Below are 17,787 nucleotides of genomic sequence, written 5' to 3'. Positions count from 1 at the left end.
TATAGGTATCCATAGCATTAGTCCTTTCATACTACCTTGTTTTTTTTTTGTTTATACGCAATGATCAAAATCTCAACATGATCTCTAGCTACTAGCCACGGAGGATGTTCAATGGAAACTCCCAGCCTCCCATGCAGCAGCAGCAACTAAGGTCAGGCGTCAGCCGTCAGGGTCCACTCCAACCGTCCAAGCCAACGCCAGTTGCTTTCCAAGAGCGTCGTGGTGTCCGGCAAAATAACACGAAACACCCAGCAAGACATAGAAATCACACCACCCCGATCAGTCCCTCCACTTTCCTCTCCGGCGAGACTCAAACCAAGTAGACCCAACGACCGACCATGGCCACCGCTGACATCCGCCTCTCCATCGCGCACCAGACCCGCTTCGCGCTCCGCCTCGCCGCCGCGCTCTCCTCCCCCTCCGCCGCCGCCGCCCCCGCCCCCGCCACCAACGCCGCCTTCTCCCCGCTCTCCCTCCACGTCGCGCTCAGCCTCCTCGCCGCCGGCGCCGGGGGCGCCACCCGGGACCAGCTCGCCGCCACCCTGGGAGGCGACGGGCCCGGCGTGGCCGAGGGCCTCCACGCGCTCGCCGAGCAGGTGGTGCAGCTCGTGCTCGCCGACGGGTCCGGCGCGGGCGGCCCGCGCGTGGCCTTCGCCGACGGCGTCTTCGTCGACGCCTCGTTGAAGCTCAAGCCGGCCTTCGGGGAGGTCGCCGTGGGCAAGTACAGGGCCGAGACCCACTCCGTCGACTTCCAGAAAAAGGTTGATCCCCTTCCTGCCGAGCTGCTTATTAAGACTTGCGAACTGCTGCCGTAGTTACTAAGATTGTTTGGCTGGGAAATGAATCAAATCTTGCTATTTCTGCTATGTGACAGATCTGTTAGTTTCTTGTGAGTCATTTTCGTGTGCATTTAATTTATACATCATTGACACTCAGTCAGATTTATTATGTTAAGTGGCTGATTTCTGCTTAACTGATATTGGAATTTAGACTATAGAGGTTCCTTATTTGGCATTGGGAATAATATTTGAAGCATTATGACAAGAACAGTTGTACGTTATACTGTGGTTATATCATATATGCTATACCTAGGTTTTTAAGAGCTTTATTTCTTCCCCAATATTTGCAGCCTTAAACAGTGCCTAAACTTGTAAATACTATTTTTATTTTTTAATAAAATTTGTGCTTAAGCCTTTACAACTTATTTTTACATGGTTATCATTAGTTTCTTTCGATGTTAAGATGATGCTTTTTAATGTGCATCTTCTCTCATCAAATTGTGCTAAAAGCTGTTTCTTAGTGTTCAGTCTGAATCTTGCACTGGGATTTGATATTTGATGGGGGCTGGACTGTTAATGAATAAAATGTATGGATCTTGTTTTTGTATCATAATTAGCACATTCAGGATTTAGGATCCTTTTTAGGATAGGTTCACACTGGGTGCATCCTTGAGAGTTGAGATTTGGAAGGCTTAGGAACAGTGAATTTTATAATTTGAGGCTCTAGAGCTAAATATGTAATTTAGATCATTAGGAGTGTTTAGAAGTTGGAACTTTTCACAAATGTGGATGTGCAGTTGAATGTATCACCATTTTCTCCAGTAGGGTTCTGCCGTGGTCTTTTGTACTATGCATATGTTGTTGTATTGTGTCCAATTAGATGTTCCAATCAGTGCCCTGTGATGATGGTAGTACACTGATGTTCAGTTCACTTCCCACTTGCTAAAGTCTGTTCGATTATAAAGTGTTTTTTGTTTTGTCGAACTTAGTGATACAGTAATATATAGTGGTTACCTCAGTTTATTTTCAAATCTGTATCCTTGCACTGTTTCAATTATTTCAAAAACTTCAGGGCGATTTTGCTTTATGCTTTTGACATCAGTATGAAGCACTGATATATTCTTTGTTGTTCCTTAGGCTGATGAAGCTGCTGGCCAAGTGAACTCATGGGTAGAAAAAATCACATCTGGTCTCATCAAAGAGATCCTCCCCCCAGGATCAGTTGACCACACCACCAGGCTTGTTCTTGGTAATGCGCTCTATTTCAAAGGAGCTTGGACTGAGAAGTTTGATGCATCTAAAACAAAAGATAGTGAGTTCCACCTTCTTGATGGGAGCTCAGTTCAAGCACCATTCATGTCCAGTACAGAAAAGCAATATATTGCGTATAACAACAACTTGAAGGTGCTTAAGCTTCCATACCAGCAAGGTGGGGACAAGAGGCAGTTCTCCATGTACATTCTTCTTCCAGAAGCACAAGATGGCATCTGGAGCTTGGCTGAAAAGTTGAGCTCTGAACCAGAGTTCCTGGAGAAGCTTATCCCAATGCAGAAGGTTCCAGTTAAGCAGTTCAAGGTTCCCAAGTTCAAGATATCCTTTGGATTTGAGGCATCCAAATTGCTCAAAGGTCTAGGGCTCCAGCTGCCATTCAGCCCAGAAGCAGATCTATCAGAGTTAGTAGATTCACCCGAGGGACAGAACTTGTGTGTTTCGTCCGTTTTCCACAAGTCTTTTGTGGAAGTGAATGAGGAAGGAACTGAGGCTGCCGCCGCATCTGCTGCAACAGTTGTGCTCAGGTCGTTCACAATGCCCATGGATTTCGTCGCAGATCACCCTTTCCTTTTCCTGATCCGAGAAGACATGACTGGTGTGGTGCTGTTTGTTGGTCACGTGGTGAATCCCCTACTTGCTCCATAGTGTCTGTGTGTGTTCAAAATCGCCGCCTTGGTGTGATTTCCATCATGTCGTGTTTGCAGGGCTGTGATAATTGATCGTGCCTTCTGTGTAATCTGACTTTTGTTTGTTTCTGAATAAATGGATGGCTTGATCGTTGTGGGACGATGTAGCCTCCATGGCCGGCATCATGGTCCTTCCTGTTTTCTGCTTCGGCCTTGAGGCTGCTTGTTTTAGTGACCTTTTTCCAGTGAGATCTATGCATCTATAACATATACATTCTAAATATTCAAATAACATATAATTCTCCAAACAAACGAGCAAAACACATATCTTGCCCCTACTTTGAAGTGCAATTGTGTTAACTTTGTAATTTTGCATTCAACGATTTACAAGTCAATGCAAACCCTTGGTCTTTGCGTATTTGCTCCTGTTTTGATCGTTGACTAGGAGTAAAATTGCATTGACTTATGAATAGTTGAGGGTAAAATCACAAAGTTGAGAAAACAAGAGCAAAATCACAATTCCACATCATAGGTTAAGAACACAACTGCCCCCAAACACATCATATGCTCTTTATCTACTTAGCCACGACAGTTGTTTGTGAAGCACCTGTCCGGTTTGATTGGCACAATGGCACTCCGAGACAATATGCTGGGATGTCCTGTTATCGCGTATAATGATTTTTAGTATATTTTTTTGATTGTGATGCTCGCTTTTTTTTTCAAAAAAAATTAACCAGGCTTTTGTGTCGACTGCCAATAGCTTCACAATGGCTACCTAATGACACAGGATGTCCACAATTGTTAAGGAAAAAAAAGTACTTAATCCGTTTCCAAATTTTAGCAAATTTTAGGTTATTTTAACTTTCTTAAATTCATAACTTCTGCTATGCATTTAGATGGTGGAGTGTCCATACATATATTTTTTTCAGGTAAAGTGTCGATACGTAGAGATGTAGAATGGAACAATGCATGGCTTCGTTCTTGGACTTGTTTATGAACCACTTTTGTTTCAACAACACACTTAGGCACTTCTACGGGCCACTCTACTTTGTGCATGTTACGGCTATCAAATAACCTAATAAGATAAAATATAGACAAACATACCGCCAACTAGGAAGTGCGATGAACATGTGTTACGGATGGTTTTTTTTTCCTCCTATTTTTCTTTTAGGGTGAAGTTTATTGTTTTGTTGATTGATCTTAACACACAAGTAGAGAATGGGCAAACATGTATTGTTTTTCCAGTTGGTCAGTTCAAAGTCCCCAAGTTCAAGATATCCTTTGGATTTGAAGCATCCGATTTGCTAAATGGTTTGGGGATCCAGGTGGCATTTAGCGCAGAGGCAGAACTGTCAGAGTTAGGCGATTCGCCAGCGGGAGAGAACCTGCATGTCTCATTCATTTTCCAGAAGTCGCTTGTCGAAGTGAAGGAGGAAGGAACTGAGGCTGCTTCTGCATCTGCTACATTGGTTGCTGGCTGTTCATTAGCGATGCCCATGGATTTCATCGCGGATCACCCTTTCCTGTTCCTGATCCTGTTAGGCGATTCCATGCATCCATCCCGTGCGAGTGCAGGGTTGTGACATTTGATCATGCCCCGTGTTTAGCCTGGCATACATTTTGTGTCAGAATAATTAAGGTTGCGGATGATGTAGTCCATGATTAGTTTATTATTATATATTGTGCTGCTTATAGCCTTTGTGCAGCCTGGTCGTGAGATGAGGCACGCTGGATTGCTGGTGAAGTGCTTCTTGATGAAACAGCAAACGGTGTGATATGTAGGGTCCGTTTGGCTGAGAGAATCGTTCCAAATTCTGCTAGAATAGAATCGGTCTATTGCTTGCCAAACGGTCACCACAGCTAGCGATTCTAGATAGAAACGTTTCTAGCGATTCTAGTTTTTTTTTTACTACAGAATAGAATCACCTCTAAGTGGTTTCACGTGATTCTGTTTCTTTCTTTCCTCTCTCCCCTGTGGTAAGTAAACTTTGTCTTTTCAAGTGCAATAATTTAAAATGGATCGCATGTGAAATATTCTTCACACTTAAAAAAATCTAGTATTTTTTGTGAAGCCTATCTATTTTTTGTATTTTTTAATATATTTTTATGTCTATTTTAGAAATTGAATCAGCTAGCTAGCCAAACGATCTCGGGGGGTGATTCTATTTCAATAGAGCAATATTTCTACAAAGAATCTGAATCTAAAACGTTTTTTAAAGAATTTGGATCCCTACCAAACGAGCCCGTAATCTGGTGATGAGGTGTATCACTCAACTTGTTTCGCTTGTATTGGTCTGGTTAACGAGGATGCAAGCGCAGTTTTTAATTAGTCATGCAACCAAACCAGAAAAGTGCGATGGACATGTGTCCTGGGTCGTTTTTCTGTCCAACATTTCCTTTTGAGTGTTGTATGTCATTTTGCATGTTGTTAACATACCAGTAGAGTAGAGTGAGTACCTTGTCCATTAATATTTATCGTCGTGGGAAGTGTGCTTGATCAAATTATTTTAAATTTGAGTACATTTGTAGAAAATATTAACAACATTTATATTTTTAAATAAATTATTACGAAAATAGATTCAACGACCTATCTAATAATACTAATTATATATTATAAATATTAATATTATATATATATATATTTATTTAAAGTTGATTACACTTGAATTCTTGGGAGGTGAGAATGATAGATTAAAAAAGGCTGGAGATAGTAGACGATGAGTTAGCCCATTGCCCCCATTTTAATCAAACATTCACACTAGATATTATATTTTGATCCAGCTGAACAGTCTGACCTCATCATCGAGAAAAAGAAACTAAAATTCGTTTTAGACATCCTTGTGTGGCATTCCACGCGTCGCCTGGAATGATGGACTCCTCCGAGTCTTCGCGTCCAGTTGACCTGCCCCGCAAAATAACAGAAACACCCTGAGACAGTTCGAAATCACACCACCGCTGCCGTGTTTTCCTCGCCGCTGAGTGCCACTGCAAGAACCACCAGCCCGGCAGCCCGGACCGACCATGGCCACCGGCGACATGCGCCTCTCCATCGCGCACCAGACCCGCTTCGCGCTCCGCCTCACCGCTGCGCTTTCCACCCTTTCCTCCTCCAGCAACACCGTCTTCTCCCCGCTCTCCCTCCACGTCGCGCTCAGCCTCCTCGCCGCCGGCGCGGGCGGCGCGACGCGCGACCAGCTGCTCGACGCCCTCGGCGGAGGCGATGGGCCGGCCGCGGCCGAGAGCCTGCACGCGCTCGCCGAGCAGGTGGCGCAGCTCGTGCTCGCCGACGGGTCCGAGGTGGGCGGCCCGCGGGTGACCTTCGCCGACGCCGTCTTCGTCGACGCGTCGTTCAAGCTGAAGCCGTCCTTCGAGAAGGTCGCCGTGGGAAAATACAAGGCTGAGACCCAGTCCGTAGACTTCCAGAAAAAGGTTGATCCTCTTGCTTGCAAACAACTGGCATGGTTAATATCGATTGCTATATATATCTTTGCTGAAATATTAAGCAAGTACTGCTAATTCTGCAATTTTGACATCCTTGCTTGTACCGTTTAGTCCATTCTCGTGGTGATCCTTTCTTTTTAGTGTATCTAGACAGCAGTACAGTCATAACATGAACTGGTTGGTTTCTGCTTTCATAGCTGACATTGGGAGTACTATTTTCATGTCTCTGTTTTGAAGAATTATGTTTGTACCTTAAACAGTTCTTAAGCTTGTGACGTACCATTTGATTTTTTTTAAATAGTTATAAGTTTGGGCCTTTACTGTATGCTGTGCTGTGGGACAGTTACAGACTTATAGTATGCCAGTTTGACTGTTCATCTATATACTGAAATCATGAGTAGCTCAAGAGTGTACTGAAATCCACTATTAACAAATATCCATGTCTCATGTCTTTGCAAGTTTTATGTCCCTATTGCATTAAAAATGTTAGTGTTCAGTAATATCATCATGAGTAGTGGAGCTATGGAAGTATCATTACTTTCTTTTGGTGCTAAGATGGTGTCTTTTAGTGTACAACTTCTCTCATCAAATTATGCTGGAAGCTGTTTGTTAGTATTTAGTCCAAATCATTCCTTGGGAGTCGATATTTGGATTTGTTAGTAGTTTACATGAATCCATATATGTACGGGTTTCTAATCCGTTGTTGTTCTGAGCACCTTTGGAAAATTATGATTTTGTGGCTTTAGGATTTGTCATTGTCGTGGTGTGCAAAGCTTCAAATTTTTAGGACTAGTGACAGTGTTCTTTTGAGAAAAAAAAGGAGTTTTTATTCCGGCCTCAAATTATGTTGTTTGTTATTATTTAGTCCAATCAAATTTTGTATTATGACTCACTTGCACAGAGGAGCCATATTTATTATCTCTTTTTTTGTCAGGCTGCTCAAGTTGCTGCTCAAGTGAACTCATGGGTAGAGAAGGTCACCTCAGGTCTAATCAAAGAGCTTCTGCCACCAGACTCCGTTGATGAAACCACCAGGCTGGTTCTTGGCAATGCACTCTATTTCAAAGGAGCTTGGACTGAGAAGTTCGATGCATCTGAAACGAGAGACAGCGAGTTCCACCTTCTTGATGGGAGTTCAGTCCAAGCGCCTTTCATGTCCAGCACAGACGACCAATATATTGCGTCTTATGACACCTTTAAGGTGCTCAAGCTTCCGTACCAGCAAGGTGGGGACACGAGGCAGTTCTCCATGTACATAATTCTTCCAGAATTACAAGATGGAATCTGGAGCTTAGCTGAAAAGTTGAGCTCTGAACCTGAGTTCTTGGAGAAGCATATCCCAATGAGAACAATTCCAGTTGGTCAGTTCAAAGTTCCCAAGTTCAAGATATCCTTTGGATTTGAAGCATCCGATTTGCTAAGAGGTTTGGGACTCCAGCTGCCACTTAGCGAAGAAGCAGATCTGTCAGAGCTGGTCGATTCGCCGTTGGGACAGAACTTGTGTGTTTCATCCATTTTTCACAAGTCGTTTGTGGAAGTTAATGAGGAAGGAATAGAGGCCGCAGCTGCAACTACTATAGGGATTATGCTCTGTTCATATAAAATGCCCGTGGATTTTGTCGCAGATCACCCCTTCCTGTTCCTGATTAGAGAAGACACAACTGGTGTGGTGCTGTTCGTCGGTCATGTGGTCAATCCCCTACTTGCTGCATAGTGTGTTTGTTCTGAACCGCTGCCTTGGTGTAATTCCTTCCATCACCTGCGAGTGCAGGGTTGTGGCGTGTGATCATTCCTCCTGTGTAATCTGGTATACGTTCTGTGTCTGAATAAATAGGCGGCTTGATCGATGTATAGACGATAATTACTCTACTATATAAGGTCGTGGGGTAATATAGTCATAATTACTCTACTATATAAGGTCGTGGGGTGATATAGTCATAATTACTCTACTATATATGATGCCTGTTTAATGCTTATGGCCTTGTACAATCTGCATCGTGCTTCTGGATGAAGAGAAAGTGCTGATATGCAATGATGAATCATTTATGGGAACTGGTTGACCAACCATTTGAGTTTAGCTATTTCGATTGTGTTGGCTTGGTGAACGAAGTGCTGGGCACGGTGTTGTCATTTGCATTCTCTTGGAATATCTATAAATTTCTTCACTATTTGAAGTTCCAGGTAAGATACATTGAAGATGTATACTTTTGTGCACCATAAAAAAATTTGAAGCGCGGTAGTGCGTGCCTGTTGAAATTGTGAACATAGCATCTGATCATCTGGTGCAATTACCATATGTTTCCTTTTGTGTTTCATATGCCAATCTTCTTTTAGTGCCAGGTACAGAAGTTGCTCGGCAAAATTTTCCGTTCAGATGTGGAGGGAAAATGTTCAACCAAACCAGAGGGAAGATGGTTACTGACTGCATATGTTTGTTCTTTTTCAGAACTCTTGGCTTCACATTTTGCAGTCGAAACTCTGTTCCATCTACAAACAGGACACTTAAGGCCATTCCAGTATCAGAAAGATCTCCCGCTAGTTCTCAAAAACTTGCAAGAGGTACATGACACCAAGACGTCGCAGACCACAGAAAACAGGCGAATTGTCGCATCTCTTTATTTGCCTACAACAAAATACATACTATGATACAAACACGATCAAATAATACAAGTACATCGCTGTCCCTTAGTTGGTGTGTGCAGATACAAGGGTCCTCAGATGGATGAGATTCGAACAGCAGCAGCAACACAGTCACATCCAAAAGGCTAAACTGTTGTACAACACTGAGGTGCACAAAACAACAGCCGAAACAACAGGATGATGAAAGAGGCATCACCGCATCAGGTATGAGCAGCATCAGCAACAGAACCTGCACTATACTACTACCCTCAGTTCACATTTCCTTTTGCCCCTCTGATTATCTCAGTAATCTACAGCGCAACATACCAACCTCAGCGCAGGGGATGATACACATTGCTTAGTTGCTGAGTATTTGGTGACATCACATTGCATACACGATCTCCCCACTGCTTTCCAGGTCGAGATCAGCATCTGAGTCAAGGTCCTCCATGTCATCATCGAGGTCAAGGCCGTCGTTCAAGAATTGGTTGATTCCACTGGAACCAGCTGCTGGTATGGTTGCCTCAGCCAGTATCTGCATGATCTCATCCATGCTCTGCATTGGCTGCTCTGGCTCCTCATACTGGTTGCTCATCGTGCTGTCATCCATTAGGTCGGCTGGGAGGTTCTTCAAGAACCATGGATGGTTTCTTATCTCAGGGATAGTGATCCTCTGTATATACAATGTTAGTGAGTGGCTCAAAGCAAAGTATGTGCAAAACCAATGGCCCAACCAAGCTGAAAGTACTCACAGTGGCTGGGTTGGCAACAAAAATCCTAGAAATAAGATCTTGGCACTCTGGAGATATGTGGACATAATCAGGAATTGAGTACTGCACACCCAATATTCTCTGCCAAATAAATTGTATTAGTATCTGCAATCAAAATGTAACCAATTCAGAAAGATCGATGATAATACAGCTGCAAATGAAACCTGAATTGTCTTCCTGAAATTCTTCGGCTCATCTGGGTCCTCAAATGGATATGCACCAACCAGCATCACGTAAAGGGTTACTCCGCAAGACCAGACATCAGCAACCTAGGTTCAGTAACAATGAGTTAGTGACGGAACTAATACTCCAACATAGTTCCCTATCATACATAACTGCACTCTACGCGTGTAAAAAATATAAATGCTTTGTAAGGCAAAATTGCTGCTCTAGTGGAGAGCATTCACATGTGCATTGAGCAGAAACAGTACGGAAGTGTAGAACAATAAGTAGAAATGTGCATAATACCTTTCCATCGTATTCCTTCTTCAGAAGAACCTCAGGAGCAATGTATGCAGGAGTTCCCACTGTAGATTTTGGCTGAGAATGTAGAACTGACGACTGTAATGCAAAAGAAGTTATAAGCAGAGTAACAGTTCCAGGAAAACACTCCCCCATGATAGCAGTATAGGTAGGTTTAAAACTACAACTGCCTTTGTCTTCGCATTTTATAAGCAGATGATTCAGTTAAAAAAAAAATCTCCACTACATCATGACTTTCTAATTTCAGTTACATTCAATCTTACTTCTCAATTGGTACACTAACAGTCTAACATAGTAAAGGTGTGCCCTGTTAACTGCAACTACCGTTCCTTTTCCCCTAATTTTGTATATAAACAGAGTAATTTTGCATATCTGGAGCATCCGGTAGTACCTTTGAGTAGCCAAAATCGCATATCTTGAGGCGAGGGGCAGTGCTCCCATCCAACAAGGTGTTCTCCAGCTTCAAGTCTCGATGACATACTTGCTTGACAAAAAGGTAGGCACAAAGCAGAGCAATTTTAACCAAACAGACCAGACCAGTACCGCACAGTACCAACACATGGATGATCAACAATTCAGCATGCTAGATCTTGTAATAATAAAGGAGTACTCCGTAACAATGGAACAAGGAAAAAAAAGGTTTTAGAAGAGTACCATGGAATGGCAGTAGCTGACCCCTGATATTAGTTGCTGGAAAAAGAAACGCGCCTGAAAAGTGGGGGAGCTTTAACAGGCGATTAGTCAACCATGCACAGAGGACCGGTAACAGAAGACAGCATCAGCAAGCAGGGGTGATGAGAGAAGACGGGAAGAAATGGACCTCGTCCTCGCTGAATCTGCCGGCGTTGCAGATGCGCTCGAAGAGCTCCCCGCCGGAGGCGTACTCCATGACGATGGCGAGGTGCGTCGGGGTGAGGATGACCTCCTTGAAGCGGATGATGTTGGGGTGGCGCAGCGAGCGGTGGTTGATGATCTCGCGCTGCACGTTCTCGTCAATCTGCAGGTGGAGCAAGAAGCCTCTGAAATGGAGCCCAAGAGGAAGGCAGGAAGGCAGAGCAATCAAGCAAAGGCGCGGTAGCAGACGCACCTTCTCGCCTCGCTCGATGTACTTGACGGCGACGAGCTGGCCGTCCGCGCGGTTGCGCATGAGGCGCGCGACGCCGAAGTTGCCGGAGCCGATGTCGCGGACGAGCTCGTAGCGGTCGCCGTCGTGCATTATCGGCATGTCCATCCCGGGCCCCACGGTCACCGCCGCCCGGTCCATCCTTCCCTTGGCCTCCCTCCCGAGTCCCTACGCGCCTCCGCCTCTCTCTCCCGCCGGCGCCAGGCAGCCCAGAGGTCGCTCGATCAAGCCCTCCCACCAGCAGCCCAGCACCCGCCCGCGGCGCGCGTCCCGTGACCCCGCGATCCGAGGAGCGAGCTTCTCCCTCCCTTTTAGCTCCGGAGCAGAGGTAAAGGTGGGGCGGCGCTGGCGGGGATTTGGTTGGGTCGGATTGGGCGGAGGAGGGAGCACACCTCGTGATCCCCTCTCCCCTTCTCTCCCTATCACCTCGCCCTTTTCCCCCACCTCGCTCGTTGCCTTTTATTTATTATTTATTGTCCTCTTGCCTCTCTCTCTCTCTATCTCTATCCCTCTCCCCCACTGGTCTCTGCTGTTTCACTACTCGTAAGCAAGAAAAAAAATATTTTTTCCCCTCCGTCCTCTTGCTCTGTCCGTCGCGGGTCGCGGCGAGCCGAACTCTCCAGTGGGGAAGAAGACGATGGGCTGCGTGATCTTCCTCGCCTCCCGCGCCCGCCGCACCGAACACACACCGCCAGGTGGGCCAAGATTCCCGTTTGGTCCCACCTGTCAATCACAGACAATCAAGGATAGCGGTGTCCAACGTCGGTGCCCGGGAGAGAACGATTTTTTGTGACGTAGCAGCAAGTAACTGAACCATGGACCGTGGGCCCAGGGTGTCGAGGAGCCTGAGGTGGGACCGGATCGTCAGTGAGAGCACCGGGAGCGCGAGTAGCGTAGGGCTAGGGCGGTGGTAGGGGGGCGGGAGAAATATCTCGGCGGTGGTGGTCAAAAAGTGCACGTGCGGAGTTACCGGAATTGGCTTCCAGTCGGTAAAGACCCGTAAAGAGAGCACGGTGGGATCGGACGGCTATCGAGTGGTCCGTGCTGTGCTCTGGACGGCTGAGAGCGGATTGCCGGGTGGCCGCGTACAGGGGTGGTCTCGTCATTTCGCGATGCCGGGTTGGTTGGTCAGCCCTCCCGTGATGATTAATTTAGGTCGGCTGGGTTTGCTTGGGCTCGCTCTTGGGCTGGCCTCTGCTGATGGGCCCACGGACAGTGACGGCGGTGGTGGATGCTTGCGCAGCCGGGAAAGATGATCACTGAAAGCAAAAGGTGTTAAGGTCACTGAAGCAATGCTGCAATTGGGACTTCGCTACTCGCGACCGCATGCCAAATTACTGTGGGTCGGTTTGGAGGGATTTCCTCTAAAATGGTTTTATCCGACTTTTAATTTAATTTTGCTCAGTTTTTGAAATGGTTTTCACGATATAGTGTATTGTTTGTATAAAATAAGTGAAGTCGGAGCCGGTAAAGATCCTCTCAAACAAGCTCTAAAATTCATTACGAGAAGACCCTTGAGTTGAAGGAAACAAAAATTTCACCCGGATCATCCTCACCTAACAAATTTTCACGATTTTTTATCAAGTTGAGTGTTTACCATGTTTATGAATTATTTTCCCCCTTTCTGCGCATTTGAAGCTGTATGCTTGAGAGTATCCCAAGAAGATGGGCCTTTCAGGAACCCGTCTGGCTCTGGCCGGCCCTGGCGTAAGCAAATTTTGGGCTGGGCCTAAACCTGGACATCTCAACCTTGGCCTGGGCTGTCCGTCGACACGGGCAGTTTCGAGTTTCGACACGAGTCTTTCGTTTCCGCTACCCATCTTCTACGCCGTCGCGCGTGTTGCAGTGTTGGCCACCTCATCCGCCTCGTCGGCTTCACCACCAGGAGAAAAGGCAAAGGCACCGCCGTACCATTCCTCCAGGCCAGGCCTCCAGTCCTCGCTCTCCTCCTTTCCTCCCCTCTCCTGCAGCTTCAGCCTTCGGTTCAGGGGATCTCCATTCCTCCTCTGTTCGCCGGTGCGCTTCGGATTGGCCTGTCCGGGGAGGCCAGAGAATCACTCAGACCGGGATACAGGTACCGTTCCTCCTCTCCTTTCTCATGGGGCTTGGGCCTTGTATCTTCTGAAAAGATAGGCGTAACTCAAAAGGTTTCTTGTAGGCTGCGATTCGTCCCGAGCTTCCTATTCGCTTACCCCTGACGATTCCTCGGTAATGTAGGTGTAGAAAACTAGAAATTCGTTTTTTTTTTGGCGCAGTTGAAGGGACTTAGGACTGCATAAGCAGTTATCCGCAGCGTTGGTGCCTTGGTGGGAGCAGGGCAGGAATCTGCCAGTGGCTCCAGAGCCTTGCATTCCTTCTATTATGCCTCCTACTGCAAATTTTGTCGACAATGAAAAAGTAATCAATTTAAGTATTTCCTTTTTGAACAGAAGATCAATTTTATATTTAACCACAAGGGAGAATTTATTTTTGTTGCACATGACATGATGCAAGATGTGGTGACTAAGCTTCCATGGAGAATGTTCTTTAGGATTCTATGCTCTATAGGCATACTGAATTTACACCTGACCATATACTTGTTGCTGGGATGTGCAAGGCAGGAATTTCAGTATGCAACAAATGGCCATGTCAGCATTCGTGGTAACCTCACCTTCATCGCATGACTATGCCTTATCAGCCCTCCATGCTCGTCATTCTCAAAGATTGCACACGAGACGCATTCGCAGCCAAGTCCGGGCACTGGCACAAACACAGTTGCAGTACAATAAGCTGGGAGATTCAGACCTCCTTATCAGCGAGGTCGCTCTTGGAACAGTATGTACAAAACTGGAAATGATTGTTCCCCTTACTGTCAAATACTATTGTCTGCATCTCAAGATTAATCCTTTTCTTTTCAGATGACCTTTGGAGAGCAAAACACAGAGAAGGAAGCACATGAAATACTCTCTTATTCTTTCGATCAAGGTGTCAATATACTGGATACAGCAGAAATGGTCAGTACAGATTACTTCCTTACTTTTATTAACTATCTCTTTCTCTGTTCTGAAGTTGAGTGATTGATCTGCTTTTTCTTCCAACTTCCACTTTTTCCCCCTTTTGGCCTTTAGTACCCAGTTCCACCCAACAAGGAAACTCAAGGGAGGACTGATCTTTATATTGGCAGGTGGATGCAATCGAAGCCACGGGAAAAGGTAACCTAAAGTGATGCTATAATATACTTTGGATTGTAAGGCAACCTAAATTGATGCTATAATATACTTTGGATTGTTTGCAACTAAATCTGGCTAACAATAGTGTATGCATAGAACTCAATACTGTTAATATCAACTCGATAATTCTGTATGAGTAATCATTCTAATACAATATGCTCGCTTCCATCCTTGAAATTGGTGCCAGTGTTTAGGGTTTAGGAAAATAACTTTTACTCATAATACTATGCTGATGAGTAGACAGTAAACACTACACAGTCTTTACAATGTACAATCCCTAAGTTTCCTGCTATTATTTTTTTAATAAGGGAAGCTTTATTAATCTTAGAAAATTACATCAAGGTGAAAGTTTCCCACTATGTGATGACATGTTCAAAAGGTTTGACTGAAAGATGGGTCTTGCCTATTCTTTTCTGTGCATTTTAGATAATTTTGGCCACCAAAGTTGCCGGTTATTCAGAGCGTTCTACTTTTCTTCGGGACAACGCAGAAGTGGTGCGTGTCGATGCTGCCAACATCAAAGAAAGTGTTGAAAAGAGCCTTAAACGCTTGTCTACAGACTATATTGATTTGCTTCAGATACACTGGTCAGTGTCAGCTTGATTCACTTGTATGACTGTATGCCTGTCAAAAACCATGGTTAGGTTCACTTTGTGTTGTCAGTATTTTACCAACATACATTCAAACATTCAATTAAACATGGCTATATGGTTTCTTTTCTCGTACAAACTGAATTATGCCAAATTGTTTTCTAAAGTCCTTGTGTCATGTACTGAAGGTGGCTTTTCCATTCTATTCTTCATATTTTGCCAGGCACTAGAGAGAGAAAAAACTAACGAATATATATTTACTGATTACTGAATTGTTCTTGAACTTTCATCTATTTTCCTTGTAAAACATGTTAGAACATATGTGATACCTAATCAAGTACATTTCAGTTCATTTGTTGCGCACTTATTTTGTCAGCTTGAAGTAGTTTTTTCTTTTGTGTTTACTCCAGCTTTCTTTGAGTGCAGTTTTGTGGGTTCTTTGACTGCTCGTGTGAACTTGTTTGGATAGGATCTGCTTCTGTTAGATTGATGTATCTAATTTCCAATTGAATTGAATGAAATAAACATTCCTGGTTACAAAGTTTTTCTTCATGTTTTCAGGCCAGATAGATATGTGGCACTATTTGGTGAATTTAGTTATAATTCAACCAAATGGAGACCAAGCATCCCTTTTGAGGATCAACTGAAAGCTTTCCAGGAGCTAATTGACGAAGGAAAGGTACTATTTCTGTAATTAATATCCTTATACGATCAAATTAGTAACATTTTTCATGTCATGGGAAATTATGACAATTACATTGTTACATATCTGATCTTGATGTAGACGCAACTTACAAAATGTGCTGGTACTTATCAGCATGCAACTATTGTGTAAGTAGAGGCACATTGAATAGTTTCTAGCTTTTGTCTCAGTGCTGGCAGCTCATTCAGAAGACAATCTAGACTGTCTCATATTATCATTCATTCTTGAATTTTATCTCTGTTTTAGGTTCGCTACATTGGTGTTTCCAATGAGACCTCATATGGAGTAATGGAGTTTGTACATGCTGCAAAGGCTCAAGGCCTTCCAAAGATCGTGAGCATCCAGAACAGTTATAGTCTACTTGTGAGATGCCGCTTTGAAGGTGACAATATTGCTTCAGTCCATTCATTTCATTCATTGCAGCTCTCTTATGCTCTAATTTCTGAAATTGTAGAGGAATTATCGAAAGTTCCCTTTGATTTCTGGTACAATTAGAAAGGCCAGCTGCCTCTTGATACACAAATATTAAACTGCCAATAGACATTTTGTGCTAGCTAATGTATTTCATGAGGTTTTCTAGTTTCTTCATACGAGGCATCACTGAAAAGGGAAATGAAGGTCTGTGCTAATGAATGACAATGTATTTAATATAAACTGCCAAAAGGGGAATAAGGATTCTGTGCTACTGGGAAGCGATTTATTTGGCAACATATTTCTGCTTTATGCTTTTTGTATAATGTGATTTGCACCCCAACTGTCCTGTGTATACCAATGCGGCCAACATGCTGGCTTTTAACCACATTTTATTTCATTCACAGTTGATCTTGTTGAAGTTTGCCACCCAAATAACTGCAATGTCAGACTGCTTGCCTACTCCCCATTGGCTGGTGGCGTTCTTACTGGAAAGTATCTTGATGCTAATGCTGACACCTCAAAGAGGAGCAGGCTGAATCTCTTCCCTGGATACATGGCGCGCTACAACGCCTCTCTGGCTAAAGTATGATATACTACAACCAATTTGTTTGTGCCTACAACCAATTTGTTTGTGCCCCAACTGTATGGAACTTGGGTCTTGGTATGCATTCTAGTTTATTTTGGTTAACTTTATGTGGCAGGAAGCGACAAATGAATACGTAAAGCTTGCCAAGAATCATGGGCTAACTCCAGTCCAGCTTGCCCTCGGCTTTGTGCGGGATCGTCCATTTACTGCTAGCTCCATCATTGGAGCAACCACCATGGATCAGTTAAAGGAGAATATTGATGCGTTTACCAGTGCTCCACGGCCTCTGCCACAAGAAGTTCTTGATGGCATCGAGGACCTTTTCAAGAGATACAAAGACCCGGCAATCCTATAGGTGCTGATCACCATTTTAACGAAAAGAACCAGCAATTCTCAAACAATACAAAGATGCAGCAAACATATTAGAACTTTTGATCATACCATTTCGTTCATGCTGATACAACTATTTCTTTAATCTTCCATTGGCTATATGGATAATACCATCAGAATTATGGTTTATTATTTTACTTTTCAGTGTATGTAGAAAGGTTTTCATACTTTATACAAGTACAGTGAGTCCAAAGGGAAGACATTCTTTTGTACTCTGTTACTAAATGCCCGATATCTTGGACATTCACAGGTCTCCAGTGCACAAGTTTAACCAGTACATTTTATATGGAAATAGTAGTAAAAGATTGTTAAATTACTAAATTATGCAACTTTTTAATAATAAATCCAATGATACTATTCAGATATGAGCAATCTAAAGGCTGCATGACATCTAAGAAAGCTACTTTTACGAATGGTACTTTCATTTTTTTCCCATTGTGTTTGGAAAGTAGGAATTTCTTCAAATTCCGATGGAGATAAACCATTGTAAGTATGGCTGGCTGTGTAGCCTTACCTCACCCTAAGTTGCCAGGCGCTGGAGCTGCGCCGGCAGTTGACGACCAGTTGCTGGGCGCAGGAGCTGCACAGGCAGTTCATGACCGTGCTCTGGCATATTGGCATGTCGGCTAAAGAGGTATGGGGCTTGTAGGCTTGCAACAAAATCAAGTTGCCATGAAAAAAGTTTGCACTACTGTGTATGTCTGAATTTTGCTTTAGTATTGTTGCTTTGTAAAATAGTTGAGCTTTTTCGTAAAAAAATAAGGTAACATCCTGAAGACAAA

At 44.0% G+C, this 17,787-nt stretch overlaps 4 protein-coding genes across 6 annotated transcripts; 3 read left to right on the top strand and 1 right to left on the bottom strand.

Moving 5' to 3' along the window:
- Window positions 1–240: 240 nt before the first annotated feature.
- On the top strand, window positions 241–2,860 carry LOC117840510 (serpin-ZXA). Its single transcript, XM_034721021.2, has 2 exons — window positions 241–761; window positions 1,917–2,860. Exons 1-2 carry the CDS (start codon window positions 339–341, stop codon window positions 2,694–2,696), a joined length of 1,203 nt encoding a protein of 400 aa, XP_034576912.1. The 5' UTR covers window positions 241–338; the 3' UTR covers window positions 2,697–2,860.
- A 2,695-nt stretch (window positions 2,861–5,555) lies between these two features.
- On the top strand, window positions 5,556–8,170 carry LOC117838613 (serpin-ZXA). The gene is made up of 2 exons (XM_034718707.2): window positions 5,556–6,106; window positions 7,053–8,170. Exons 1-2 carry the CDS (start codon window positions 5,699–5,701, stop codon window positions 7,830–7,832), a joined length of 1,188 nt encoding a protein of 395 aa, XP_034574598.1. The 5' UTR covers window positions 5,556–5,698; the 3' UTR covers window positions 7,833–8,170.
- A 537-nt stretch (window positions 8,171–8,707) lies between these two features.
- Window positions 8,708–11,583, bottom strand: LOC117838614 (serine/threonine-protein kinase SAPK10). The gene is made up of 8 exons (XM_034718709.2): window positions 11,078–11,583; window positions 10,811–10,987; window positions 10,645–10,698; window positions 10,382–10,474; window positions 9,976–10,068; window positions 9,672–9,776; window positions 9,490–9,588; window positions 8,708–9,410 (listed from the first exon to the last, which is right to left on the bottom strand). The coding sequence occupies exons 1-8, from the start codon at window positions 11,252–11,254 to the stop codon at window positions 9,120–9,122; spliced, it is 1,089 nt and encodes a 362-aa protein (XP_034574600.1). The 5' UTR covers window positions 11,255–11,583; the 3' UTR covers window positions 8,708–9,119.
- Window positions 11,584–12,935: 1,352 nt separating this feature from the next.
- Window positions 12,936–17,248, top strand: LOC117838779 (uncharacterized). Of its 3 annotated transcripts, XM_034718936.2 has the most exons (10): window positions 12,936–13,187; window positions 13,272–13,321; window positions 13,714–13,927; window positions 14,011–14,106; window positions 14,221–14,304; window positions 14,749–14,909; window positions 15,474–15,591; window positions 15,862–15,997; window positions 16,434–16,612; window positions 16,731–17,248. In XM_034718936.2, the coding sequence occupies exons 3-10, from the start codon at window positions 13,724–13,726 to the stop codon at window positions 16,968–16,970; spliced, it is 1,218 nt and encodes a 405-aa protein (XP_034574827.1). In that variant the 5' UTR covers window positions 12,936–13,187; window positions 13,272–13,321; window positions 13,714–13,723; the 3' UTR covers window positions 16,971–17,248. The 3 variants fall into 3 exon arrangements, with proteins under 3 accessions (XP_034574827.1, XP_034574826.1, XP_034574824.1); XM_034718935.2 differs by lacking the exon at window positions 13,272–13,321 and having other exon boundaries at window positions 13,710–13,927; XM_034718933.2 differs by lacking the exon at window positions 13,272–13,321 and having other exon boundaries at window positions 12,937–13,187.
- The last annotated feature ends 539 nt before the right edge of the window (window positions 17,249–17,787 follow it).

The sequence above is a fragment of the Setaria viridis genome, chromosome 9 (assembly GCF_005286985.2).
Source record: "Setaria viridis chromosome 9, Setaria_viridis_v4.0, whole genome shotgun sequence".
In the NCBI taxonomy this organism is placed as follows: Eukaryota; Viridiplantae; Streptophyta; class Magnoliopsida; order Poales; family Poaceae; genus Setaria; species Setaria viridis.
The sequence above is the reverse complement of the archived record's forward strand: the minus strand, read 5'-3'. Positions and strand labels throughout refer to the sequence as shown.

What these genes read in the sequence shown, in the direction of transcription:
- LOC117840510 (XM_034721021.2), top strand. Translation starts at nt 339, where the DNA reads ATGGCCACCGCTGACATCCGCCTCTCCATCGCGCACCAGACCCGCTTC. An exon ending in CCGTCGACTTCCAGAAAAAG is followed by an intron (nt 762 to 1,916) that starts GTTGATCCCCTT and finishes GTTGTTCCTTAG; the next exon opens with GCTGATGAAGCTGCTGGCCA.
- LOC117838613 (XM_034718707.2), top strand. Translation starts at nt 5,699, where the DNA reads ATGGCCACCGGCGACATGCGCCTCTCCATCGCGCACCAGACCCGCTTC. An exon ending in CCGTAGACTTCCAGAAAAAG is followed by an intron (nt 6,107 to 7,052) that starts GTTGATCCTCTT and finishes TTTTTTTGTCAG; the next exon opens with GCTGCTCAAGTTGCTGCTCA.
- LOC117838614 (XM_034718709.2), bottom strand. Translation starts at nt 11,254, where the DNA reads ATGGACCGGGCGGCGGTGACCGTGGGGCCCGGGATGGACATGCCGATA. An exon ending in ACATCGAGCGAGGCGAGAAG is followed by an intron (nt 10,988 to 11,077) that starts GTGCGTCTGCTA and finishes CTCCACCTGCAG; the next exon opens with ATTGACGAGAACGTGCAGCG. An exon ending in ATTTCAGGAAGACAATTCAG is followed by an intron (nt 9,589 to 9,671) that starts GTTTCATTTGCA and finishes TTTATTTGGCAG; the next exon opens with AGAATATTGGGTGTGCAGTA.
- LOC117838779 (XM_034718935.2), top strand. Translation starts at nt 13,724, where the DNA reads ATGCAACAAATGGCCATGTCAGCATTCGTGGTAACCTCACCTTCATCG. An exon ending in GCGAGGTCGCTCTTGGAACA is followed by an intron (nt 13,928 to 14,010) that starts GTATGTACAAAA and finishes TTTTCTTTTCAG; the next exon opens with ATGACCTTTGGAGAGCAAAA. An exon ending in TACTGGATACAGCAGAAATG is followed by an intron (nt 14,107 to 14,220) that starts GTCAGTACAGAT and finishes TTTGGCCTTTAG; the next exon opens with TACCCAGTTCCACCCAACAA.